The following is a 27,393-nucleotide window of genomic DNA, read 5'->3' as shown; positions in this document are numbered from 1 at the left end:
GATTGGAATCACTTCAACCTTACTTTTTTCAATATTGGATCAAAGAGGCAATAGTATACATAATCAGTTAAATATATAAATTTATCTTACCAGATAATAAATTAGTAAGGGAAGAATCTAAGTAAAGGCTGGGATTGGAAAGACATTGAGGGAGTGAGGATGAAAGGAGTGAGAAGAGAATTAGGAGGAAAAATGGAATGGAGGGAAATTGGAGAATGAGTGTAAAAGAAAATGAAAAATGCTAGAGGGGAATGTGGACAAATGGGGAACTCTTGTATTGTTGGTGGAGTTATAAACTACTCTAGACGTTTTGGAGTCCACTTTGAAACTATGAGCAAAGAGCTGTAAAACTGTAACTTTTGATCCAGCAATATCACTACTAGATGTATATTCCGAAGAGATCAAAGAAAAGGAAGTATGGGGTCAGTTAGATGGCCCAGTGTGTATAGAGCACCAGCCCTGAAGTCAAGAGGACCCGAGTTCAGATGTGACCTCAGACACTTAACACTTCCTACCTGTGTGACCCTGGGCAAGTCACTTAACCCCAACTCAGCTAAAAAAAAAAAAAAAAAAAAAAAAAAAGGAAGTATGTTGTATCTGTACAAAAATATTTAGAAAACCTCTATTTGAAAATCAAGGGGAAGCCCATCAATTGGGGAAATGACTGAATAAATGGTGGCATATGATTGTCATGATATGATAGTGGTACAATTGTGCTATAAGAAATGATGAGCAAGACAGTTTCAGAAAAAATGGAGAAATAAACCATGCAAAATGAATAGATCAGAACCAGGAGTACATTGTGTATACTAACAACAATACTAACAAGACAAATCATCTGTGAAAGACTTAGCAACTTTATTCAATCAGTGATCTAAGAAAATCTATCCTGCAAAGGCAACAGTAAAATTATTTAAACACAGGGATACAGTTAAAATGTTAACAATAATTCAACCACTTTCTCAGGAGCAAGGATCTTCTAAAGTGGTTAAGGAGTTTTCAAATAGTTTCAGTCTCTCCCCCTAATTCCTCATTTCCTGCTGCAGTCAGGGAATGAGAAGAGAAAAGAAAGAAAGAAGCTATCTTTACTCTCTTAATTTAATTTGACTTGAGTTTTGTGATCCCCACTTCGTGGGGAAGGGGGAGGAAAGGCCAGAGCGAGGGTGGGGGAGAAAGAGATGCCATCTTACCCAGAGCAGTGCATCCTGAATATCGAGGGCTCCTCTGGCGATTCCATGCTGGAACTTTAGGGGGGTGCTCGTCTAAGCCCCCAAATCTTGCTGGGAGAGCAAGATCTGAAGGAGAGACCGCTTACCCCTGTCCAGGGAGTAGTAGCTGTGGGTAAAGAGATGTCTTCAAGCTCACCCCATTTCAATGACCTTTCTCCTCGTGGCTAGGGCCTGGCCATTAGAGACTCCATTGTATTTAACAGTGGAGTGGGAGAAGGACTCAAACACAGATTCTCTTAAGTTTCTCCCATTATCTCCCCAGAACCAATCAGAGAGTGCTAGCCTGGGACCCCTGAGAGGGGTGGGGTCCCCAGAAGGGCCATGGTCTGTGGGAGGGACTGTTAAAGAGACACTTCCTCTTGTGTCTCAGAGTTCCTGCCTGAGAGCAGGGCTTTCTGGTGAGAGAAAAAAGATTTAGGAATGCCTTGAGATGCAAAAGAAGGTCCTTTGTTTCTGGAAGGATTTGGAGGGAGGGAGTTTCCTCAAGCCAAGCATCTCTGCTCATCTTAGTCCCACTATCTGTAAAAATAAAGTATGACAAAAAGAGGCCTTTTTGTCAGAAAATGCAAATATCCCCCCACACCCTGGGAATAAGGCCCACAGCCCACACCCAGTCTGTGTGCCTACTACCTTTAGAGATAGGGTGAGACAAAAGAAGGAATGCAGGTATTCTTCCTGGAAGAATACTGCACCAAAGGCTCAAAACGCAAATTGGTTTTGGGTGCCCTGAAAAAGTTAGGGTTCTGTTTGTTCGCTAAATTATGTCTAAGTTTCGAGGATTTTGGTCAGGGAATCAAATGATGAGGTTTAGATTTAGGGAACCCAGATGAAATTAGGGTTTCTGGTGATCAGGGAGTTAAATGATAATGTCTAGTGGCAGGTTTGGGGTTCAGGGAATCAAATGAAGGGGTTTGGCTCCCCTACAACCCCTCAGGATTCGGCGCAAGAGTAGGGAGTTTTGGGGAACTTCCTTCTGGCAGCACAGAGGCTCCCTGTAAAGGAATTTACAGGCCCCAAAACCTAGATTGATAAAAGAGGTTTATTATGGGGATTGGAAGTAAGGTTAAAGTCTGGTTAGGGAAATAGGTGAGGGTAAAGAGAGGATAGCACTGGGAAAAGTATTCCAGTGGACAAAGGCCCTTGGAGTGCCAAGCATAGCATAGCATAGCATGGCATGTTTGGAACCTCTGCAAAGAAAGGATTTTAGTTTGACTCTTTTTATAATAAGAGATTTAGTTAAAGGGGGCACGTGGGTGGAGTCCCAAGTTAGCTCCTCCCTGGGATTCAGCCAGGGCTAGAATTTGAATTGAATTCAATGGGTTTCAGGACTGAGCCCACCCCACACAGATAACAAAGATGAAACTGTCCTTCAGGGTGGAGTCCCTCACTGAGACAGAGTTGAAGGAGATTTTCTCCTTTAAGGATTTTCAGAGTTTTGGGGTCCCCTCTTCAAACTTATCCTGTGTAAACATATAGTTCATCTTTGTATAAAAGCTAAATATAAATTTGAAAATCCATATTCTCTGTCTCCATTTCCACTGGTCTTGACACTCTAGCATAACTACCTTCTCCATTTTTTCCCTTCCTGTGATTCATACTAGTTTCCATATTAGATATCCTTGGGCTAGGGATGTTTGGTGAGCATGGGCACTGGTATACCTGACTACTTGTATTTAGTTCTGTTTTCCTCCCTTAGTCATCTCGACAGAATGGTCCAGTTCTTGGGGCAGTAGGTCAAATACAGGTGGGTAATTCTCAGTATCCTTTGATGCAAACATCTGTTTGCTGTTTAGCTCTCTAGCGGAAATACCTGGGTCTGATCTCTTAACCAACTCATCTAAGGTCTCCCAAGTTCTCCATCCATTGACCAAATAAGTGGTGCTGGCAGCTAGCCTGCAAGAACTCTGACTGCTTCATTTTCCAATTTCAAAAAAACATTTTGCTCTTAGTTTACTGTTCTTCTGAATACATGAGAAAAAAGAATTACATACTCAGGTGGCTATAAGCTGCTTATGTGCCTGTCGGTGCTTTTCCAAATTCCAGTCAGGGTTGCCTTGGATGTGGACCTGAGAACAACTGAGATAGACTTTCTAGGACAAGTAGCATCCTGTGTCTTTGAATCCCAGTGTTCTGCTCTAGGATGAGGTTCATTCCTGTCTGTAATTCCCTGGGCTCTGGAGTTGACCCAACTCCCCAAGATGACATCAAGTCCAGCATGACCTAATGGTCAGTCCATTCTTACACTTTTTTCCCAGGTTGTCTTAAAATGTGTTGGTAACTCCCAAAAACTTTCCCATTAACCTGTATTGTCATGTTCACAGCATACTCTGGGTTCATTTGTCATTCATTAATTCATTCCATCGACATTTACTGAATATCGACTATGGATAGGGCCCTGTGATGTGGGAAATATAAACACAGTCCCTGCTCACACAACAGCCTTTGTTCAGTGATGATTGTCATCCTCTGCTCCCCTCTGAAGCCCTAAATGTAGAAAGAGAAACTCCTTACCCTGAGACAGAAAACCTCTCTAGTTCTCTTCTTCCCAACACTTTCCTTTTTCTCTAAGTGCAGGCTGCAGGCTGCTGCATGACGCAGATCCAGGACAGCATGATGTTTAACAGCCTTGACATGGTGTCTTGGGCTGGCCCCTGGGAACCTGAGCTTAGGGTCTTTGGTCAAGAGTGGGGGAATGAGGGGAGAGGCCAGAAGGAAAAGCTCTGGCCAATATTGATGATATAATTTGTCAAATCCTTGTTTGGAAAGAGTAGGAAGGCCTGGCAGGGGGGAAGGAGATCCTATAGCCCAGTGTTTCAAGACTCCCACTGTCTTTCTCTTTTCTAGGTTGCCCAGTCCTAGCAAGGCTGTGAATATGTGCACTCAGGTCAAGACAGTTGACAATTCATAGCTTTAGGTCTCAAAGGTACTGTTGATTTCCTTTGCCTTTTATGGCCATGATACTGTTATGGCAGCTGATACCCTGTCCCATGCCAGGCACAAGCCTGGCTACAAAGCTGGGCATCCTAAGCCCATGTCCTCCATCCCTGGTAGAGCCTTCTGCTGTGCCCAAAGACCCCAGCGGCTTCTACCTTTTGGAAAGGTCTGCCTGTTCTGAGAGGGCTTAGAGGCAGGCAGAGGCCTGGCCAGCCTCCAGCATCATCCGCTCTCCCAGTCCCATAATTGTGTGTGTGTTCTCTTGCTGCTGTTGACCACTTCTCATCGTGCAGTTTCTGTGTCTCCTGGGAAAGTCCCCTTCCATGCAACACTGTTCCTTGTCACAGGATCTTAAGATTTAGAGAGCCCCAGTCTAACCCCTTCATTTACATAGGAGGCAGCTGAGATGAAATGGTTTTCCCAGAGTAACAAAGTATTCAGTAATACTGAAGTCAGCTGGGATTCAAAGCCAGGGCCTCTGACTGCAAATCCACTGTCCTTCCTACTTTGCCCCCCAATTGCCTTTGTCCTTTGTAGGGCTACCTTCCATCTCCTTCACTGGAAATTTGTTAAACTCCAGAAAAGTATGAGATGAGGCAGTGGGGACATTTCTGTAGTAGCTGCCAGCGCTGGGAGGAAAGTCTTGAAATTCAGATCCCACAACCCCTTGAGAAGGACTTTCATCCCCCTCTTTTTTCCCCCAATTCCTATGAACATTAGACTTTTCCCAAATCAAGAAGATAAGTCTGTATTGTTCTCTACTAGGAGAACATCCTGGTAACTGAGACTTATTCTCCATCCACCTCAGTGAGGGGTAAATGGCTGTGGGCATGCGGTGTTGGTCAGGGACTCTGGCTCCAGATGAGACAATATCTCTCTCTCTTATGTCAACTACTCTATTTCCTAGCCAATACCAAATGGTTTTGGTGACCGCTGCTTTATAATATAGTTTTAGATCAGGTACAGCTAGGCTACCTACATTTCATTTTTTTCCCATTAGTTCCCTTGAAATTCTTGACCTTTAGTTCTTTCTGATGAATTTTGTTGTTATTTTTTCCTAGGTCATTAAAGTAGTTTCTTGGGAGTCTGATTGGTATAGCACTAAATAAATAGACTAGTTTAGGTAGTATTGTCATCTTTATTATATTCTCTAGATATATCCAAGAGCATTTAATATTTTTCCAATTGTTTAGATCTGACTTTATTTGTGTGGAAAGTGTTTTGTAGTTCTCTCATATGGTTCCTGATTTTCCCTTGGTAGATAGATTCCCAAATGTTTAATACTCTCAACAGTTATTTTAAATGGAATTTCTCTTTGTATCTTTTGCTGTTGGATTTTGTTAGTAATGTATAAAAATGCTGAGGATTTATGTGGATTTATTTTGTATCCTGCAACTTTGCTAAAGCTATTATTTCTAACAACTTTTTAGTGGAATCTCTGGGGTTCTCTAAGTATATCATCATATCATCTGCAGAGTGCATCTCATTACCTACTTTACTTTTCATCTCTTTTTGCTGAAGCTAGCATTTCTTATACAATATTGAATAGTGATAGTGATAGTGGGTAACCTTGTTTCACTCCTAATTTTACTGGGAATGGTTCCAATTTATCACCATTACATATGATGCTTACTGATGGATTTAAATAGATTCTGTATACCCTTTGACCCAACAGTGCTTCTATGGGCTTATATTCCAAAGAGATCTTAAATGAAGGAAAGGGACCCACATGTGCAAAAATGTTTGTGGCAGTCCTTTTTGTAATGTCAAGACACTGGAAACTGAGTGGATGCCCATCAGCTGAATAAATTATGGTATATGAGTGTTTTGGAATATTATCAGCAGAATGATTTCAGAGAGGCCTGGAGAGACGTACATGAACTGATGCTAAGTGAAATAAACTGAACCAGGAGATCAGTGTACACAGCAACATCAATATTACACTATTCTGATGAATGTGACTCTTTCCAACAATGAGATGATTGATGCAAGTTCCAATAATCTTGTGATGAAGAGAGCCTTCTACATGCAGAGAGAGAACTGTGGGAACTGAATGTGGATCACAACATAACATTCTCACTCTTTTTGTTGCTATTCCTTACACTTCCTTACACATTTTCTTTTCTTTTTGATCTGATTTTTCTTGTGCAGCAAGAGAATTGTATACATATGTTTACACATATTGGATTTAACATATATTTTAACATGTATAGCATATATTGTATTGTTTGTCATCTAGTGGGGAGGAAGAGAAGGAGGGGAAATCTGAAACACAAGGCTATGCAAGGTCAGTGTTGAAAAGTTATCCATGCATATATTTTGAAAATAAAAAGCTTAAAAAAAAAAGAAGTGCATCATTTCAAAAACAAGTAGAATTGGACAGCAATGAACATACTAAGCAAGGTTGGTAGTAAGCTTTAAAATGAATCAGGCCTTAAGGACCACCTAGTCCAAGCTCCCCTTTTAGAGATAAGAAGGCTCTGAGGTGAAGGAAGTGTCCTCACTCAACTAACTAGTCAGTGGCATGTGAATGCTGGATATTTGGACTCCATAGCCATACTCTTTAGCAATTCCAACCAGTTTTTATTATTGGGCTAGACTTTTTAGATCTCAGATGTCTGACTTTCATGGAACCCAAGAAAAACCTCCAAAATTATGTTGTAGCTTCACTTTCTGAACTCTAAATCCCAAAGCACTGGTGCCCCTATATTGTGCACCTTAGAGCACTTTTTCCCTCCCTAAACTTCTCTTCCTAGAAAACTATTAGACTCTGAAGAAGACTAAAAAGATGTGGTTCTTAACTAAAAGATATAATACTCAATGTTACTTTTGAATAGAGAAAGTGCAGCATTCTGTAGTCCTGGAGATAAGAAGGAAGATAGAAGATCCTGAGAAAGAATAAGAGTATATAATTGAAAACACTGATGTTCAGGATCAAAGCTGCAGAGTATATACTTAAGAAGAATCCTTATGTCTCTCCTAATTCTGCCATCATTCTGTGGCAATCCCTACTACCCTCCTACTAACCGTATTTCCACACATCCATAACAGAGTCTTTTTATAAGCATTTCTTTATTTTCCAAGACTGAGCACAGAAAATATTGCTAAGTTAGAAAATCATTGGAATTTTGTTTTGTGTATGGCTCAGACTGCTGTCTTTTCTTCTCCTGGGGAATTCTGTTCTCCAGTTTCTGGGCTTCAGATGACTCTATTCCCCGAATCTTCCCAGCAGGGTCAATCCTGCATTTTCCAGAGTCACTCCTGGCTCTTCAGGTACTCATGGAATAGGTTACTGACATCAGAACTCTCCACCTTCACCCAGCCATCCTCCTTCATATGGTACACTGTGGGAACATGGAAGAGAAGTGGAGAGTTTTTTTTATCATTGGTCTGTCTCTTTGGAAGAATTTCCACGACTCTTATGTAAGCATGCTTAAATTCTGAGAACAAGAACCCACTTTTTTATTGAGTACTTTGAATATTCTCATCCCTCCCACCCCAGCAACACAGGTTTTCTACTTCCTCTTGGCTAAATCTTTGATTCTAAGGCAATGAAAAGGAGGAATTCTCTTACTATTGACAAAACCCCCAGAGTAGTTATCCCTGTGGGTAGCATGGACGATTGCCCGTCTGGCAAGGTCATAAGCTTCCTCAGGCCTGAGGTCAGGTCGATAACCACTGTCCAGAACTCCATAGGCATAACTATTTCCGCTGCCTGTGGAAAACATTGTCCCTGAGAGTCTCGTCCCGTTATCATCCACATAATACAGTCCAGGGCCCTGAAGGAAAAAAAGAAAGTAAGACTTAGGGAAGGGAAATAAAGAATTTAGGAGACAACATACAATAAGACTAAAACCTAGGCACTGATCATAGAACCTGGGACATTCATGCAGAATTTTGAATGAAAGAGTGGTGGAATCAGGTGGCATAGGAGAAAGCTTTTGGACCTGGTTTTAGAAAACCTGGACTTGAATTCTAGATGCCAATTCCTAGCCACAACTGGGGAATAGTCACTTAAACTTTCTGAACCTTGTTTTTCTCAACTGAAACATGAGAAAATAATGCTCCCAATAAGTTTTTGTGAGGAAAAATGTTTTTTGAATCACATAATTAAACAGCAACTGTTTGGGGGGGAATTTCCTTCTGATATATATCATATCTGATGAAGTGGAGTCAGGAGGGATAGTGAAATTCAGGTAGTTCACATTTTCAGTGGAGAGAAAGCAACGCACCTTTTTGTCCCAACCACAAATCATACTGCCCATGGATAGCCCCATGCCTCGGTACTGGCACATCATGTTGGACAGCAACTTGGAAGCAGCAGACACAGATATGCGCTCCCCATTCCGAAGTCGGTACAATCTGAGGAAAAGATTGATATGGGAGACTTCAGTCAAGTCCAAAAACTTTTATAAAGTGCCTACCATGTGCCAGGCATTGTGTTAAGTGTTTAGGGCTAAAAGGGAGAGAGGGAGAGGGAGGGAGGGAGGGAGAGAGAGAGAGAGAGAGAGAGAGAGAGAGAGAGAGAGAGAGAGAGAGAGAGAGAACACCAACACAGGCTAGAGTGTTCTGTTTCAGCAGAGGGAAAGCTCAAAGTGCATGAGGAGAAAGACAATGGAGGAAGATGCCTTTGTGAAATTTGAAAATTGGGGGAAATTTGGAGGTTTAATTTTGAAGCATCGAAAGCTTCAAAACCCAGACCCCTGGGCATGAGGGAATATCTTCAAAAGGGATTCTGAGACTCCCAAACCATTTAAACTTTGTTAAAAGTTAAGTCTATCACTATACTCGAGAAAGTATAAAGATTGCATATGCCTTATACTTTTTAAATGGTTCATATAGTTGGCATTTCACTCTTTTTTACTTTTTACTACTCTGTAAGGCAGATTATGAAGGTTTCAAGGCTAGGATTCTAGGAAAGATAAGATTTGTGGGCAGAAGTTTGTAGGTGGAGGTAAATACATGATGAGAACCAGTTACAAAGAGATGAGGAATTCCATATTGGCAAAACTGAAAAGGAAGCAATCAAGAATCTTGGGGGGAAGATCCTGGATATTTCAGAGATTTAGAGGCTCTCTTACCGACACTCTTTGGCCAAGAGTCGCTCCCAGTATTGACAGTCAGCTGCACAGCCTGACATGGTGCCCAGAAGGTAAGGATTAATTTCAATTACTTTGTTCACATGTAGAGTGGCTAGGAGAGCAATGAAGCACTGGGTTAAGGAGAAAGCAGAGCCTGACTCAGATCTTTTCCCAGTCGCAAATTTGCTTCCCAATCAGAGCTGGTTGGAAGTTCCTCCTCTGTGGCAGATGCCCAGATTCGGCCCCCAATAGTAAAGCTTACCAATATAATTCCCAGCTGAGGCCCGGGAATCTACTGCCACGATCACACCGTGCTGGAATTTGAAGGCTAGAGTTGTGGTGCCATGAGCCATCTCAATTCTGACTTGGTTCGCAGCATTTGCCTCCAGCGATCGAAAGAACTCGGGAGGCTGGGAGGAAGGAGGAGAGAGAAAAAACTAGAAGAAAGAGGACTGGTCAGAGCCTCAGGATGAATGAACCAGGCAAGAGTTTGGACCATGTGGCGAGGGAGGGTAGGGGGGAAGGAGCATTGAAAGTTATCGATCAGGATATAAGAATGTGAAGAGCTTAATGATGGGAGGGGAGGAAGAATTCAAAAAGAAAAGACAAAGTAACAGGTTGGGAATACATCTCAGAAGACAAAAAATAAGACAAGTTTTTCACCTTTCACAAGAACCTCTGTCCCTTTACAGACCGGGGGGAACTAGAGGGAGAGATTCGACAAGAACTTACTCTGAACTCGGAGAGAGCCCCTTCTCTCCATTCCCACCTTTGATTCCACCTCACAGCACCGCAGCTTATTTCCCACTTGGCCTCTGATTTCTGGGGTGTTTTCTCGCAGAAGTGATACATTTCTCGCCTTGTCCACCTCCGCCCCACCACTCCCGCCAGCTTACCCCACCGATCCCATTCCACTTCAGTCCTGACCTGCAGCCCTCGTGGGACGGCCAGTTCCGGGGTCCTCAAGGAGAAGCTGTAGTGCCCGGGATCTCGGGGGTGTCCACTGCCCGTGTCCCACGAAACCTGACGCCCCCGGGGAGCCCCGCACACCTCCAGGAGAGCCATGATCTTCTCCCTTCCCACTCCACTCAAAGACTCGGTCTCTTAGCCCACGGGAAGTGAAAGCGAAAGCCTGGTACAGAGTAGGGCGGGCGTCAGAGCTAGCCTTTCTTTCCCATCCACCTACCCTACCCCCCATTCCCTCCACAAACACTACTCTCAGGCCTTAGGTGATTAACTTGGATACTATCAAAGTGTAGTATTCCTCGTTGAGGTCTCATAAGAGAAAGTGTGGAGAGAAATGATGCGTTGTCCTACTGACGGCAGAAAGAAAGGGCAGGGAGTTCAGAGACAGCAGCTTTCTATCGAGGGAAAATGACGGGTTACAAACAGAGAAACTCTGGGAGAAGGGTTTGGGCCCCATTAATGGTCCCGCTCTAGGGAATTGAAGAGATGGGGAAGAGGATTGAGGGAATCGGCCTCTGCACGGATTGATAGGAATCCAGAGCGCGGCCGTGCTGGGCTGAGATGCTTCGCCTCCCATCTCTCCCCCCGACAACCCCGCTACTTTGGAGGTGTCCAGTTCTACTTGGGGAGATGGAGCAACCTAGTAGGAGCAGGGAACGCCTTCCCGCCCATCTCTTTTCTTAATTTGCTGCCCCAAGGACAGACTTCTCTCCTCTCCCGCCCCTACACAGCCCCAGGTTAACTCCTGCTACAGCTTCTCAGGCTGCAGCTTTCTAAACTCAGCCCCGGACTCTAACCTGAGAGCATCTAATCTGCCTAACAACTAAATACCTTCGAACACCCAACTCTTCCTGATTGGACTGTTTGGGAAGCTATGCAAGGTACTATGGAGAAACCTTGGAAAGCAAAGAAGGAGCGTTGGTTTGGAAATACGGTTCAGAGTATGAGTGTGTAGGAGGAGGAAGGAGGAGGGAGGAGGGAGAGACGGAAAGGAGAGGAGGCTTGAGAGCTTCAGTGGAGGATGCAATGAAATTTGGTCCACGAAATGTTCTCCCCACCCCCCACCCCGCCTTCGCCTTTCATTTCCTAGATAGGAAGTCCCCGTTCATCGAGTCTTAGTGGCAGCTGGCCCTCCCCGTCCTGGTACCACTCACCCTGTGATAGAGCAGAGAGGGAGAGGAGGGGAAGGGAGGGGACATCTAATTTGTCTGAGGGGGTGAAGGGGCGCGCTGCGGTATAAAAGATTATTAGGCTGCGTGACTAAGGGGCTGGGAAAGGGGCAGTAAAGCAGCAGCCTGGGAGCTGATTATAATGTTGCATTAATTGTACAGTTTCCTGGAGTACGGGCACTGATTTGCAGATCGTATGCATTCTGCATTTAGGACTTTAAAGTTGGCAAGGAGTTTTACCTATATTTTCTTAGTTGATTCTCTCATAGGACTGTGGAGCTAGGAATGTTACAGGTTGGCCAATTACTCCAACTTCTTCATTTTACAGATGAGGAAAATGAGGCCCAGAGAGGTGAAATGACACATTCAGGCTCACGCGGGATAGTAAGTGACAAATTTATTCCAGGTTTGCTGCTTGCAAATCCAGAAATTTACTCAGTGTCCCATCCCGATTCCCCCAAACTTGCCATTTTACACCCAAGATCATCAAATTTTTATGTAGGCAGGAGCCTTAGTGATCATCCAGTAATGTTTAAGATCCTCTTTTTACAGAAAAGGAAACTTGAACCAACCTCCTCTAAATCCCAAAGCAGAGTCCTTTACCAGACGATCCAGTCCTACCTGCAGAAATTAGGCTTTGTGTGTAGGGCCTGTAGCATTTACACTACCCTCTCCAAATCCCAGCTTTGGTTTTGCCCAGAGAAAATTATTTTCTAGTTTCTTTCTCTTTTTTGAGCTTTTTATTTTCAAAATATATGTATGCATAGATAATTTTCAGCATTCACCCTTACAAAACCTTGTTTCAAATTCTCCCTTCCTTCCCCATCCCCTTCCCCATACATAGCAAGTAATCCAATATATGTTAAACATGTGCAATTCTTCTATACATATTTCCACAATTATCATGCTGTACAAGAAACATGAGATCAAAAAAATATATATATTCTCTAGTTTCAAGGAACTCTGAGGGCCTGTTTCTCAATAGCATAGTTCATGGGCCCCATAGAAGTGTTTAACTTTAATAGTCAACCCAAAGAAATAATCATTGAAAATTAAATACATTTCATGATGTGACACATTAAGAAACACAGCAACAAAACATTTCTGGCATAAATCTGGGATGCTACAAATTTATACAGCACAGTTTAGAGTGGACAAATATAGAGAATGTGGAGGGTTGGGAGCACATGCAAAGAACATGTGTGACTAGAGAGTTGGTCATGTTACTGAGCTGCTCCCATGAGGTCTACCCGAGGGGGATACTTGTGGTATCTCAGTCTCACCCTAATATTGCTCAGATGGATGCTACTTATCACCTCCAGTTATTCATTCAACAGAAATCTTTAGCTCTCTCTTCCTCAAAGGGAAAAAAAAGTGGCCATTTTCTTTTGATTTAAAGAGTAGAGGTCTTTTCTAGTCCTCTTGGGAAAACTCAGAAACTGTTCCCTGAGACTAGCAGGATATCTCTTCACTGGTTTTTCTGACTTTCTTCTTTAACCTTTTTTGTGTCATCCAGCCCCTTGTCAATCCATTAAATCATGTGGAACTCTACACAGAATAATATTTTTAAAGCATGAAATAAAATACTGAGACTTTCCCAAGGAAGCCGAATATATTGAGATACAAAAATATTTTTCAAATACATGTTAGTGGATCTCAAATTAAGAACTCCAGATGGAGTATTGATTTCTTGTTTTAGCATAATGCTAAGAAGCCTATTCTTTTGTACCTCAGCTTTTATTCTTTCTCCCTTGATGCTATACTAACCAAAGTTTTGGGTTCACCATATCTAACCATTTCGGCTAAAGTTTTTTCTCTGGATTTGTATTCCTGGGCGAGGACATTTGAGTCCCTCTATCAAAGATTTCAGCCTTGCTTATGGTGGGTATGCTATATTATTCTCAATTTTAATTTCTAAAGAATAGACTATAAAGTGTGTAGTGATTATTTGTCTAGTAAGTATCAAACAGTCCTCAGTTTCAATATTCCCCAGTTTTCAAATATTATGTTTTTTCTATTATGCAGATGAGTGAAAGAGAAAATGGCAGAGATCAGTTAAAGCTTAGAAGATGAGACCTCTCTTCTCTCCCATATAACCACATTCTTGCCCCTTTCAAATGAGGAGGTAACCAACACAAAGTCTCTAAGCAGCTTGAGAAATAAGCCCCCAAAAATGACATGGCAATTTTTGGAGGGAGGATACAAATATAAAACTGAATACAGTCTCTTTCCTCCAGATCCTTACAGTCTCCTTAGGATCTCAATATATGAACATATAAAAATCACATAATTTGCAAATTTAGGGAAGGACAAATGGGAATTAAGAATATCTTTTCACAGAAAGTAAAACTCAAGCTGAAACTTAAACAAGAAAAAAAGTGAAACATGAAGAAGGAAAGATTTCCAAGAGTGAAATGACACTCTGTACAAAGTCCTGGACAGGTTCAATTCAATTTGATACTGAACTTTTGAACTTGGATGTTCAAAAACAGCAAATAAGCAAGTTTTCCTGGAATATGGAATATATGGAGGATAGTGAAATGAAATATCTTGAAAAACAAGCTAGCACCCATTTGAGAAGAACTTTGAGTGTCAAATGGAGAGTGTTGTATTTTATTCTATAGTCAATAAGGAGCCACTTAATACTTTTTTTTAAGATCAGGGTTCAGTGTAAGAAAGTAATAGTCAAATGTATGCCTTAAGATTATTTTAGTAGTTGTGAGAAATATAGATTGTAGAAACAAAACAGTGGAAAAAGATAGATTATTTAGATGGTTACCCCAGGAGTCCAAGAAAAAGGGAAGAAAAATGAAAAGTAGAGTAATGGCTTGAAAAGATGTGAAAAGAGATGTGGAGAGAGAAACAATAGGCTTTGACAATTGTTGGAATAGAGGAGATTGAAGTTTCATGGATGACTATGAAATTGGTGAAAACTCTACATGACTACAAGGGTGCTGAAGCCCTCAGATGTAATAGGAAAGTTTGGGAGAGGGATAGGTTAAGAAAGGAAGACAATTAGTTCACTTTCTGGACATGGTGAGTTTGAGATACCTAAGGATCATGGAATTGGAGATGGGCAGACACTTAAAATGGGAATTTCGCCTCATAAGAAAAATGATGACAAGCCATAGAAATGAAGAGGTCTTCTGAAAAGAAGCAACTGAACCCCATGGGAGCTGATGAAATGCCCGATTCTAAAAAAAGAAAAAAATAGATCAGAAGAGATCGAGAGAATACTCATGCTTGGGGAGCAAGATGAGATTGAGCAAAGGAAAGTTAGAAAGAGTGGTCAGATCGATAGGAGAACTAAGAAAGAGTACTATCATGAACATAGAGATGAGAATATATATCTAGGAAGAAACTGACAACAATATAAAAATTTGGGGCAGGTGAAGAGAACTGAGAAAAATTCACTGATATTAGTCATTCAAATATTTTCTTTAACCTTGGAGAGAACAATTTCAAATGAACAATGGAGAGAGAAGGAAAGAAGCCAAATGACATGAAACTGAAAAGGGAGTGATAGGGGAAGAAATGAAGCTAGTGAACACAGAAGAATTTGGATATGAGTTTGGACATTAAATGGAGGAGAGAAATAGGAGTATAGATTTAGAGGATGACAGGATGTGAAGGGATGGGGGACATCTGGGTTTATTTCTAGATAGCAAGAAAGACAGCAATAAGTATAGATTGAAAAGGGAAGAGAAGAAAGGGGCTCAATGGGTCAAAGTGACTGACCCAACGTTACATAACTGACAAATGAAAAGTTGAACCCCTGAATCTTCTAACTCCAAATACCTCTGAGCACACCCTTTTAGGAGATCAGAGACAAGGAAAGCTGGGGTTGGGGAATTCCAAGATTAGCTGTCATGGCATCTAGAAGAGGAACTGCAGAAACACTGAGCTATTGCAACTTGAAAGACTAAAGAAACACAAAATTTTGCAAAATACTAAGTTTATGCTCAACACCAAATATTTCCACAATACTTCTATGTCAGCTGAATAAAAAATGGATCTTCCAGTGCCCATCACCACTTTGTATATGGAAATACCCCAGTCAATCTCTCTGATAACTTTCACCCTCACTTTCAATGTCCCTTCAACTTACAGACCTTGAAAAGCTCTAATATATGAGCTATAATGACTGTGATTAGCTGTGCTCTACAAAGTCTAGAATTAGGCTGCAATAAAACAAAATATCCTTTGAGACAAGACCTGTTTTGTTCTATCTTCATATCTCCAGTGCCTAAAACAGTGTTGACATATAGTTGATGCTTAATAAATGTTTGCTGAAAAAAATGAAGGAATTCTAAGATGTTCTCATTAAAGGCTTCTTTGCTTTTCCCTCCACTAGTATTCAAAATCTAAAAGAGAAAGCCCTAAATTAAAGGAATTCATAATGAGTGTGGGAAAATGATTAGGAGGAATATAAATTTGAGATAGAAAAATTCTGTGGAACTGCTAGATCCCATCATGGGTCACAAAGAGGCTGACATTCTTCCTCAGGGACAACACTTTCATAGGTGAGAGAAGAGCTGTAGCTTTCTCACAATGGCCATTCAAGTATGTCCCTCATTCCTGAGGAGCTAAGCTCCCGCCTGTGCCCTCCACCATGGTCCAATATCGGCCCCGTTGCTCCATGAGCTGTCTATGGGTGCCGCTCTCCTGAATGACCCCCTCTTCCAGGAAGAGAATCTGGTCAGCCCTTTGCACAGAGCTGAGGCGCTGGGTGATGAGGAGCACGGCCTGAGGGAGCTTCCTGGGGGCCTCGTACAGGAGATGCTCCACCTGTGGGAAGAAGGCACAGGTGCTGTTAGTAGTTCAGAAAGCTCATGCACAAATCATAGCATTAGGCCACTGATTAACTGTCTCATCCGCAGTGACTCCTGACTGCCCTTCCATCCCATAGAACTGGCTGTAAGGAGAGAAAAAACCCCAGCACATCCCTGGGCACAGTTCTGTGTTTAATCAAGGTTTTTTGGTCGTGCTAATAGTGATGATGATGATGAAGGAAAAAAGGAAAAGAAGTTAAATAGAAGGATTTTATCTGGAAGATTTGCACATTATAAGCTTTCTTAAACAGAAAACTCTCTGGGCACAGCAGGAAGGAGCTGGGATTGCCTTCGGCTTTAAGGATTTGGGACTGAGGGAGTAGGAGAAGTTGCTGTCTCACCCATAACTGGTTGTCTGTGTCCAGGGCACTGGTGGCATCATCTAAGATCAGGACCCGGGGGTTCCGGATCAGAGCCCGAGCCAGGGCCACAGCCTGCCGCTGACCCCCTGACAGCTGGCTCCCAGACTCCCCAGTCTCTGGAGAGAGAACAGATGCATGGAGAGCAGAACCATCACAGCCACCAAAAACATGCTATTTCCATGGACTAAAAGGGACGGAGGGAGCTGAGACCAGTCCCTCACACAGGAGTGAGATGGTTTTCTGGGAGAGTTCATGGAGATCAAAGGTCTTACTCCCCCCATCCTTGGAAGTCCTGCCCTGAAAAACAGGAGTCTGAAGGAGTGGGAGCAAACTCACCTAGCCCTATGTCTAGTCAGCCCCAAACCATGTTCCATATCCCTTCCAGTCATCCATGAGGACATCTTGCCCTGGGCCCTGCCTCTGCAGGTGTGCACTTGCCTGCGATCTCCACCTCTTGCTTGGGACACAGTCACCCTATCGATAATCCCAATGCTTTTGAAAAGGGTCATCAGACTACTCTATGGATGTGATTCTACAGATTGGAAATCGTTTCCTTAACCTCTCTCTCTCTCTCTCTCTCTCTCTCTCTCTCTCTCTCTCTCTCTCTCTCTCTCTCTCTCTCTCTCTCTCTCTCTTTCTCTTTCTCTCTCTTTCTCTCTCTCTCTCTCTCTCTCTCTCTCTCTCCCTCCCCCCATATATATACATATATATTCTCTGCCTTACAAAAATGTAAGCTACTTGAGGGCAGGAACTTTTATGGGTATTTGTGTGCCTAGAATTTACAACAGCACTTGTCACATTGTTAGCACTTAAATAATAATAGCCAACATTTATATGGCACTTTCTAGGTGCCAGGCACTATGCTAAGCCCTTTATCATTACTATTTCATTTGGTCTCTAAGCAACCTGAAGGTTGTTATTGTGTGGAATAGAGAGATAAGGTGAAGAACTTACAGGAATGTATGAATTCTTTTTCTATATTTTATTTTCATTATTTCTGTGTTTCCTCTATGACCTGCATAATATAACACAGGCTCATATTTTGAGCCTTGGCCAGCTATAAATATATTTATGTAACCTGAGCTGATGACATTTATTGGTATTTGACATTTATCGATATTTAGTCTATTAGCTGGACCACTGTCTGCTTGATTAAGCCTGAAGGCCGGATTTTCTGTTTCCTAGAAATCAGGAGATTTCAGGGAAACAGAAACCTTCCATTCTAATCTCTCTGGATAGCAACAACCAATTAGATGCCTCCCCTTCCCCTTCTCAATGCTCTCTTACTTGTGATATAATTTCTTGTATAAAAGCTATGTGTCTTCACTACTTCTCTAGCCCTCCTACCATGAGCTTTCTCTTTTTTATCTTGCGTTGGGATGGCTCATGCTCCAGAGGTTTTTAATAAACAACTTTTCTGCCTTCTACTGAGTGATCTCTGAGTAATCATTTTGAGTAAGGGCCTTCTACATTCCTCACATTATTATCCCTACTTTACAGATGAAGAAACCGAGGCAAATAGAGGCGTGACTTGTCCAGTGTCACACAGCTGAGATTAAATATGAACATTTACATTTTTGAGGCATTTGGGGAGCAGAGTGGGTAGAGGCTGGGTATGGAGTCAAAAGAATCTGAGTTCAAATAAGGCCTCAGACACTTAGCCATGTGACCCTGTGACCTTCAGTTTCTTCAAGAGCCAATGTGAAGATAATAATAATACCTGTTTTCCAAGATTATTGTGAAGATCAAATAAAAGAACATTTGTAAATTCCTGGCATATAGAGGGCACTAAAAGAATCATTATTCTCTTCTCCTTGTTATCTTACTCCAGTATTCATTAAATGATTTTTCACTGGTTCATTCATTTTTTGCCTGTTTCTGTTGCAGAGCTGAGTTACAGATGAAATGCATTGCTATTCAATGAGTGATTATTCCCAGTACCTGTGTGGTAGCCCTGGGGCAACTGAGAGATGAAACTGTGAGCTCCAGCCTCCCTGGCAGCTTCCATGACCTCCTCTAGCTCCGGTTTCCGATTCAGCCCATAAGCTATATTCTCATACAGACTCCGCCCAAACATCTGTGGCTCTTGTGATACTGCAGCCACCTGGAACGAGCCGGGAGTCAGGGAAGGGGAAGGCAGGAGAAGAGGGAGAGCAGGTGAGGGCTTGGGCATTTCCATTTCTCATAATAGAAGCCTCATCTCTCTCACTTCCACCAGCAAAGATGCTGGAGCACTAGGACCAGGAGCTCCGCCCGCCCTTCTTTCTCCTCTTCCTTCCCTCCCTGACCTATTCTCCCAAGGATTTTCTGACCAGGTGTTGCATCCTCACCTGTGAATGCAGGTACCGGTGCTGATACTGGAACAGTGGCTCCCCATCCAGCAGCACCTGGCCCCGGGAAGGCTGGTACAGATTCTGCAGTAATGCAGCCACTGAGCTCTTCCCAGCTCCGTTAGGCCCCACTAGTGCTGTCACCTTTCCAGGGTGCAGAGTAAACGTCACTCCCTAAAGGAACAAGAAGGGGAAGGCAGCAGGAGAGAGAGAGAGAGCCTCCCCCTGGTTGGGCAGGAGCACAGACTCCCACCATCACAGACTCCCACCATCACCACCCCCATCTATGCAGGGACATCCTCACAGCGGGAGTCAGGGCTGGTGGGTAATTGTTCCATAAAAGGAAGGAGGAAAGAGAAGGGAGAATAGAGAAGAGATGGGATGAAAAACAGGATCTCAGCCCCCACTGCCAAAGTAGGGGGAAAGTGGGGACACCTCTGAGGAAGGTTTTTAATTAGCTTCCTTGAGACAGCCAGACTGGTTTGTGAGTTTAGAATCAGCCTGTAGGTGGGTTCTCTCTGATCCTTTCTCTTCCCTGCCTGCGAAGATTTGGGAGAGTTAAATTGTTAACTGAAGCAAAAACATCTTAGTTAGTTCAGGAAGAGATGAATTGAGGAAGCCCAATATCCCAGAAAGCATCTGAGAAGCTGAAAGTTGGAAGAAGTGGAGTGAGGGAGGGAAAAGGTGATACCTGTAGGACATAGACATCTGGTTGGCTGGGGTAAGCAAAGAAGACATCTTGGAACTCTACAATGCCATGCAGGCTAAGAGGTGCCAGGGAACCACTGGATGGGCACTGGGGTACCCGCTCTAAGTACTCAAAGATCTTCTCTGAAGATCCCACAGCCTTCTGTACAGTAGGAAATGTGGAGAGCAGTACCTGAAAGAAGGAGGATACACCATGAAGAGGGTGAGGGGATACAATGTGTTATCTGCTATATCTGACAGGAGAACTGGAAAGAGGATGCAAAAAGGTGATAGGAGAGGAGGAATAAGAAGCAATTGTCAATGGGTCTCACCTCAACAGCAGTGGTGAACTGGATCTGGTAAAGAACAAAGGTGACAAGGTCTCCTCTGCTCACATCCCCATGGATTACCATCTTTCCCCCTATGTACAGAATTCCCACCTTGAGCAAGAGTCCTAAGAGCTGTGGATAGATCAGAGAGTGCAAGTTCAGAAATTAGAAAACTTATAAGCATGTCTAAGTCATATTCATAGAAATAATAGCATTTAAGCCTCAAGTTAGCCACAGAGTTATGCCATTAGGTTTAAATGCCCTGTTTGCCTAAGGCCAGATTTCTTTGATTCCATGTAAAAGCAAAAGCCCCAAGAACAGATGTGAAGTGTAGGAAAGCAACTAAGGATCTTCTCTGAACTCTGATGCTATCCATGTTCATTGAACAAAAATATGTTCCCTTATCCCAAGTCCCTCCTCTTCATGCATACTGGTGTCAAGAAAGAGAAATATGGGGACTTCATAGCACCCCAAGGAGCGTAGGAAAAGAAGGACCTCAGATTAAAGAGATAAGTAATCTCTCCATAAAGGAGATAATATTTGGGCCCCTTTAACTCTCTATCTAGATACTATGTAGAATCTCAAGTAAGAATGGGAGTTTTACCTTAGCATCTTAAAATGGAAAATTTGAACCTAGAATCCCTGGATGAGGACTGGGATCTATACACTGTAGGCTGAGAAATGGGTACTCTATCCCCAGGTACTCACATTGGTGGTCCACATGTTGAAAGTATAGGCCATGGCCTCCTTCTGGTTAAGTTTTTGTGTCTTCTGGAGCTCCTGGGCAAATCTCCGTGCTTCTCCTTCCTCATTGGCAAAGCTTCTCACAGTGGGCATGGCAGAGAGGGCCTCCACAGCCACCTGGCTTGACTCTGCCAGGGATGTCTGCACTTGGATTGCCAGGGACTGTGAGGAAAGAGGGTAGCCACAGAATGTTGGGCAAAGAGGATTTTCTTAATACATCTTCATATGATTGTACTGAAATGGATGGTTTTTTCATACCATCAACAGGGAAGGCAGTCTGGTAGATCAGATCACCCCCTATGTTATCAGGCCACAGAAGAGAACAATTTCAAGGGGTCACTGAACATTTACCCAGGGCCTTCCTGGAGAAGGGAGACTTTGTAGGAAGGCAGCAACAGGTGTACTACTTGGGGAGCTAGGGAGCCTGAAGCCTAGTCTAAGCTCTGTTACTGCCTGGCTACTGATCTGACAAATGAGTGATTTCTGTTCTTCATTTTCCTTATCTGAAAAATGGAAATAACACTTGCACTAGCTTATCCCTCATGGATAGGTATGAGGAAAGAGCTTTATAAACTGTAACGTGCTCTAAAAACCATTTTACATGACGTGCTAGTTGGTATGATAAAGATTTGAATTTGGAGCTAAGGAAAGTTTAAATCGTCCCTCGGACATTAATTGTGTGGCCCTGGGGCCAATTATTTAACCACTCCCAGCATCAGTTTCTTTTTCTATAAATTGGAAGCAATCATAGCCTCTACTTCTCAGGGATGTTGTGAGAATCAAATAAGATAACAAATGCCCAGTGTTTTAGTGCACTAATATTATTACTATTAGCATTATTATTATTGCTATTACTGTTGTTCTTGTTTTTCTCTGATGTAAATTCTTAGGGACAATGCATCAGAGTTAAGAAATACAAAGACAAGGGGAAAGAGTGAAACCAGAAGGAAGGATTATGTCATCCCCCATAGAAACAATAGTAACATAAGGACACCAGAATTTGGATGTACACAGAAGAGAAAAGAATAGAGGCACAAAAAAACTACCCTAGAAAGAATTGTAAAGAACTGGCATAATGAGAGGATATAATGAAAAAAATGGCTAGTGAATACTCTAGAGACTACAGTAGAGAAAGTCCAAAGTTCAGATAGGAGAACCATTAGATCCACAGGTAAAGATTATATACTCTCTAGTCTTGTTCAGCATGGGGGCAAAGGAGAGTCAAAGAAACTAAGCTCATCATAGCTAAGAGTAAAGAACTGACTGGGACTTAGGAAAGTAGATCCAAAGTTGAGGAGAGATGCTAGAAAAAATAATTTCCTGAACTTACCTGATGCCACTTACCCAGCTCCTTGGGCAGGAAGAAAAGCACAGGCAAAGCAATCAACGTGACCAGAGTGAGGGTCAGGGACCCCCACATCATAAATCCCAACAGGCAAAGTCCTCGAAATAAATACCACAAGAGCAAGCTTAGCTTCTCACTCAGGGACTCACTCAGCGTGGCTGTGTCCTCTGACACCCGAGATGTGATAGCACCTAAGGAGGAGGAGGGAAAGTTCAGGGAATGGCAAGAGTTGAGAGTCTGGAATAGTTGAGAGGGAAATGAAAATGTGAAGAGAGTCTGAGGCCCATAGGAAAATGTCTGTGAACATTTTGGAATAAGGGTAGGGGCTAATTAGCTCAGGCACTCTTGAAGTGCCCCTAAAGGGCTTATGGGGTATCAAAATGAATAGAGAGAAGTGCGTGAATTTGGGTGCTGGACAGAGATTACAGTTGCAAAGTTCTTGGGAATCTAATGGTGTCATCTGTGCAGCTGTGGAACCAGAAGGCCAAGAGTTCAAATTCTAAACTTGGCAAATTATTGGGACTATGTAGAGATAAGAGTATGAGGAGGCAAATCTCTCTGGTTTTGAGAATAAGAGAGTGCATAGAGTGTGTTTTTAATAGTGTGTCCTTTCTGATCTTTGGCTGTAAAGGCCAAAGAAAATATGATCACTTCTATATGTGGTTGTATAAAAGGCGTAAGGAAAGATAGGACTCTGGGGGTGGCCTGTTCCATTCCCCCTGCTACCATCCTGGAATGAAACTCCCCACTAATTTCCATCCATTGGACTATTGTAAGAAGCTTTTTGCCCTGACTCTCTCCTCCCTCCAGTCTGTCCTTCATACTGCTGCCAAAAGAAGCATCCTTGGGCATAGATTTCATCATGTAAACTTCTCTGCACAAATTTTCAGAAGTTCCCTACTGTCTACTAAATAATATTCATATTCCTCCCGTCATTCAGCACCCTCCTTAACGACCTTCTCCTTTCATTTCTGTCACAATACTCTCTTTTGTACAATCTGTGCTCTCTGTCCTCATAAACTCTCATGCTGCCATGCCTTTGTTCCTTATGCCTGAAAAGTTCACTTTCCCCACCTTTGCCTGTGAATTTCTCTACACTCTTTCAAGCTTAACTTTAGTGTTCCTCCTCCCAAGAATCCATCCTGATTTCCTCTTTTCCATCACATTATAAGTAGCCTTTTCCTTCCCCATAACTTATCATTTAATATTGTATATTGTAGCTAGCCATGTTAGTGTTCTGTTCCTGAGATGCTGTAGGGCCTCTTAAACTATGATTGACATGATTCATTTCAGTATCTGCTTTGTGACCTTTCTTATATTATGCAGATAGATATACTTGCTTCTTAAAATTTTGTAACTTCAAGCAGCATCCTTACTCTCCAAAAAATATATATATATAAGTGCACATGCACATAGATTAATAATGAAGGCTTCAGAGAGACAGAGAGAGAGAGACTGAGGAGAGACTCAGAGAAACTGAGAGAAAGAGACAGAGAACCAGAGACAGGAAGAATCTGAACTAGCATTCATATATAGAATCTTTAGGGGGGAAGTTCTAAGATCCTTCTCCAGAAAACTTTTTATTTTCACTTCAGAAAATGACCCAATGAACCAAAGTCCTCTTCCTCCTATTGGCCAAGTGATCTAGAGGAAGAAAGCTATAGGAATACCTTCATTTCTATGACCACTACTGTTCCCACCAGATGCACTTCTCTGGACATCTCCATCATGGTGAACCTCATTGTCCTGCAAAAGCATTTCAGCCCTGAAATTGACCTTGCATCAGCACCTTTCTCCATCTGATTGGAAAGTGGATAGCTTCTCCTAGAATCTCTATGTAAGAAAGGTGCTCAGACCATCCATGTCTTCCTTTCCATCAGCTGCATTGCATTCTTCTGGATTTCCCCATTATGGCCCTGAGCTGAATACCAATCTTCTGCCCCCCCCCCAGCTTTTCAGCTTTCTTTTGTATCTTCCTTCACTAAATTATAAACTCTCAAGTCAGGAACTATTCTTTCCCTGTTTTATATCTACATTGCTTAGCATAGTACCTAGCATATCATCGTTGTTGTTTTGTTGATCAGTCATGTCCAATTCTTTGTGAGTTCATTTGGGATTTTTTGCAGCAAAGATACTAGAGAGGCTTGCTATCTCCTTTTGTAGCTCATTTTACAAATGAAGAAACTGAGGTAAACTGGGTTAAGTGACTCCTCTAGGTTCATACAGTTGGTAAATAGATGAAGTTGGATTTGAGTTCAGGTCCTCTTCATTCCAGGCTTGGCATTCCATCCATTGTACCATTTAGCTGCCCTATTTAGTATACAGTAGCTCTTTAATAAATATGAATTGAGGAAATTACTGTCTACCTAAATAATCTTAATTACTTTTTACTATATTTTTGCTTTTATCCTTTTAACTAGCCAAAATGGTCTCCTCCATCTTCTGAAATATGATTACACAGGTAAATATGCACCTAGGTTCAAAGGGCCCTGCTTCATAGCAACTGGGATCATGGATGAGATTCTCCATCATCTCCCTTTGTTAGCCAAAACTACATTGGGTATCATTTTAATGGTCCCCACATACTCCACCTTAAATTAATTCTTTCACTTAAAAATCTAAAAGCAGAAATTTGGTAGCATGGTTACAGATAATACCTTGTCCCCCATCATTTCCTGTATTAGAATGCATGTCCCAATAGCATGCATTAGAGATGGATATTTTCCATACAAAAAGGAGAAGCTGTGAAGTTATATTTGAAGCTGCCACAAGATTAGCCCAATTTGGATACAGATGATGATATCATTGAAGATGGATTGAAAGACAGAATTGGAAAGGATCTAAGAGGGCAAAAAATCCAGTCATTTATTTTTACAGATGAATAAATAAGTTAAAAGCCTTGTCCAGGATTCTGTAGCCAGTAAGTATCTAATGCTGAATTGAACCCCAAGTCTTTCTGACTCCAATCCAGAACTGAATCCACTATGTTATGTTGGCCTTCCTATAGAAGATGACAATACTGCTCCTGTTCCCAGCAATCTTAAGGCTTCATTCAGTTTTATAGACTATTCTTTGACATATGTCCTTTGTAAACAGAAGTCTTGTGCATGATTTTCTCTTTGTTCCTTGGTGTGGACCACTGAATCACCATGTGATCATTGATTTGGAGAGACTTTTGGAACCAAATGTTGGGGACAAATGAGTCTTCTCATTTTAAAGCTCCTTGGACTCACATAGATCTCCCCATTCAAATTGCTTTAATGAATGTTCCCAGCCTATTAGACAGTAGACTCCAGAAAGATAGGGACTGGTTCTTGACTAAATTGTCTCTCCCCTCTAGCACCTAGCACAGCTCTCTGAATAAATTTGGTACTTAATGAATGATAGTTGCTTTTTGTTATAAGGGAATAGATAGAAAGGAGTCTAATAATGTCTCATGTGAGGGTATAAGGACTCACCTGTTTGGTTTTGTTGAAAAAAGTCAGTCTCCTGGGACAGCACAGCCCGGAACACTTGTCCTTGAAGATTGCTGTGGGCTCGGCCCATAGTGTAATTATAAATTCCATCACCCAAGAACTCTAACAAAGCACTGGAAAGAAATGAAAGGGAAAGGAGAACTTTAATAGGACACAATACTTGTAGATAAGGGAGTCTTTTTGGTGTATTGACCCTTCCAGAGTGGAGTCCTAGCTTACAACTTGTTTCCCAAGTTTCCCATTCTCTGAGTTTTCTAGCCCAGTTTTCAGACCTGGTTAGTGTCAGAATTGACATGAAAACTATATTGTGGTTGAAGATAGCAGCTGCTTCATCCTGCAGGATCCAGTCTGTGAGGTGACCAGTAAAGAATGGAATAGCCATCTCTCCTGGAGGTATTGAGGTAGAGAAGAAGAGAATGTTAGTTAATCAACAAATTATTGGAGGTTTATTACATCAAGACTGGGGATTTCCAGATGGACTACATCCCCATCTTCCCTGGTACAGAAATAGACAAGCCCCTCACCTAAAGAATCACCTCTATGACACATATACACCCCAATATTCTTATTATTTCCACAAAGCATAGAATGTTAGACCTCCTATATTAGATCCTTTGAGATTGCAGTCCAACCCCGCATTTGAGATTGAAATATAGAAAGATAAAATGAACTTCTCAGTCATACAATATTATTATTATGATCCAGGTCTCCTGACTCCTAGGCAGTTGTGGTTTGAAGGCAAGTCCACTAGATTTGGAATCAGAGGTTTTGGTCATGAAGTTCTGCTTCTGAACTTCTCTCATGTCTCCCTTACTCACACTCCATAATCCTCAATTCTCCCAAAGATGCCCAGTCCCTTGAATAAACCTCTCTCCTCACCTAGACAGGACAACACGAGGAAGAACATCACTAGTGGGAAGCGTCGCAGTTCTGGGCCCAGAAAGCCCAGCAGCCGGTGCATGATGGACCCCGAACCCATGGGATCGGACAGCGTCCAAAGGTTTCCAAGTTTCTGCCACAGGACGAGCGCCGACAGTGCCACAGCATAGCTGAGAGCAAAAGCGTCGAGTCGGCTCCCCCAGTACAGCGGCCCGACCCCACCTCCGCTACTTGGAGCGTCCCTTCCAATTAGAGTCCGGAACGAGGCGAGCCCGGGCAGAGCCAACCCCAGCGCTGCCGCCAGGGGCCTTAGAGCACTCCTCCAGCTTTTAGCGTCGGCCCTTTCTCTGTTAGTGGTCCAGCGCAAACCTAGCCACAACAGACCCCAACGGCCCAAGCCCACCCCCCAGACTCGGAGCAGCGGAGGCCCAGTGGGCAGGAGCCAGAGCAGGGTCCGAGGCAGTGCCGGACGGAGCAGCGCCCAGTCTGTGAGCAGCAATAGCAGCAGCGCCTTCAGCCCCCCAGAGAGGGGTCGGGGGCATTGGAGAGATGCGAGAGACTTCGAGTCAGCCATGCTCGGGGCGCTGTCCGGGGTCCTGAGTCCGACACCTCTGTATTTCTCCGCCCTTTGGCTCACGGTCTTGGTCCAGGGAATGCTGATGTCTATATCCCAAAAAGGTTCCTTGGATGGGCCACGACAGGGGCGGGCTAGAAGTAGAAGAGGCGGGCCCCGGCGCGATTGCTCAGTAGCGAGAAGTAAAGGGGTTTCCAGGAAAAGAAATCGAAAGCTACCGCGTTTCCTTGGATCCGCCTCGCCAAGACCGTCCCACTCGGGAGATTCCAGACCTAGGTCTGAGACTTGAAAGGGAAAAGAAGCTGACTTGCTCCTCCCCTTACTTCACTCCTCCAACCACAACTTCAACCCCGAAAGCTGTTCTCCGCTCAGAAGAACCTCTTCTTCTCATTGGTCTTCGCAAAGGTTTAGCGTCACCAGTTACGGAGCAGCTCAGCTTTAAACAGGTTAGGAGCA

At 42.8% G+C, this 27,393-nt stretch overlaps 3 protein-coding genes and 1 long non-coding RNA gene across 7 annotated transcripts in view; 1 reads left to right on the top strand and 3 right to left on the bottom strand.

Moving 5' to 3' along the window:
• Positions 1 to 27,393, bottom strand: part of TAP2 (transporter 2, ATP binding cassette subfamily B member) — a 116,580-nt gene that overhangs the window by 41,930 nt on the left and 47,257 nt on the right. The gene's annotated exons all lie outside the window — the stretch shown is intronic.
• LOC127561644 (uncharacterized) overlaps positions 1 to 27,393 on the top strand; it is a 142,177-nt gene that overhangs the window by 91,404 nt on the left and 23,380 nt on the right. The gene's annotated exons all lie outside the window — the stretch shown is intronic.
• On the bottom strand, positions 7,217 to 10,424 carry PSMB8 (proteasome 20S subunit beta 8). The gene is made up of 6 exons (XM_051996822.1): positions 10,172 to 10,424; positions 9,507 to 9,654; positions 9,245 to 9,356; positions 8,396 to 8,525; positions 7,738 to 7,942; positions 7,217 to 7,507 (listed from the first exon to the last, which is right to left on the bottom strand). The coding sequence occupies exons 1-6, from the start codon at positions 10,307 to 10,309 to the stop codon at positions 7,419 to 7,421; spliced, it is 822 nt and encodes a 273-aa protein (XP_051852782.1). The 5' UTR covers positions 10,310 to 10,424; the 3' UTR covers positions 7,217 to 7,418.
• On the bottom strand, positions 11,762 to 27,300 carry TAP1 (transporter 1, ATP binding cassette subfamily B member). 2 transcript variants are annotated; one of them, XM_051996795.1, is made up of 11 exons: positions 26,364 to 27,300; positions 25,757 to 25,871; positions 25,467 to 25,597; positions 21,994 to 22,199; positions 20,628 to 20,825; positions 19,923 to 20,051; positions 19,595 to 19,783; positions 18,904 to 19,077; positions 18,515 to 18,677; positions 16,553 to 16,689; positions 11,762 to 16,167 (listed from the first exon to the last, which is right to left on the bottom strand). In XM_051996795.1, exons 1-11 carry the CDS (start codon positions 26,935 to 26,937, stop codon positions 15,952 to 15,954), a joined length of 2,232 nt encoding a protein of 743 aa, XP_051852755.1. In that variant the 5' UTR covers positions 26,938 to 27,300; the 3' UTR covers positions 11,762 to 15,951. The 2 variants fall into 2 exon arrangements, with proteins under 2 accessions (XP_051852755.1, XP_051852754.1); XM_051996794.1 differs by having other exon boundaries at positions 25,467 to 25,871.

This window comes from Antechinus flavipes, chromosome 4 (genome assembly GCF_016432865.1).
Source record: "Antechinus flavipes isolate AdamAnt ecotype Samford, QLD, Australia chromosome 4, AdamAnt_v2, whole genome shotgun sequence".
In the NCBI taxonomy this organism is placed as follows: domain Eukaryota; kingdom Metazoa; phylum Chordata; class Mammalia; order Dasyuromorphia; family Dasyuridae; genus Antechinus; species Antechinus flavipes.
The sequence above is the reverse complement of the archived record's forward strand: the minus strand, read 5'-3'. Positions and strand labels throughout refer to the sequence as shown.

What these genes read in the sequence shown, in the direction of transcription:
- PSMB8 (XM_051996822.1), bottom strand. Translation starts at nt 10,309, where the DNA reads ATGGCTCTCCTGGAGGTGTGCGGGGCTCCCCGGGGGCGTCAGGTTTCG. An exon ending in CTCAGCTGGGAATTATATTG is followed by an intron (nt 9,357 to 9,506) that starts GTAAGCTTTACT and finishes TTGCTCTCCTAG; the next exon opens with CCACTCTACATGTGAACAAA. An exon ending in CTCTTGGCCAAAGAGTGTCG is followed by an intron (nt 8,526 to 9,244) that starts GTAAGAGAGCCT and finishes TCTTTTCCTCAG; the next exon opens with ATTGTACCGACTTCGGAATG.
- TAP1 (XM_051996794.1), bottom strand. Translation starts at nt 26,937, where the DNA reads ATGGCTGACTCGAAGTCTCTCGCATCTCTCCAATGCCCCCGACCCCTC. An exon ending in CCTCGTGTTGTCCTGTCTAG is followed by an intron (nt 25,872 to 26,363) that starts GTGAGGAGAGAG and finishes CAATACCTCCAG; the next exon opens with GAGAGATGGCTATTCCATTC. An exon ending in GCCCCAGGGCTACCACACAG is followed by an intron (nt 16,690 to 18,514) that starts GTACTGGGAATA and finishes TTCTCTCTCCAG; the next exon opens with AGACTGGGGAGTCTGGGAGC.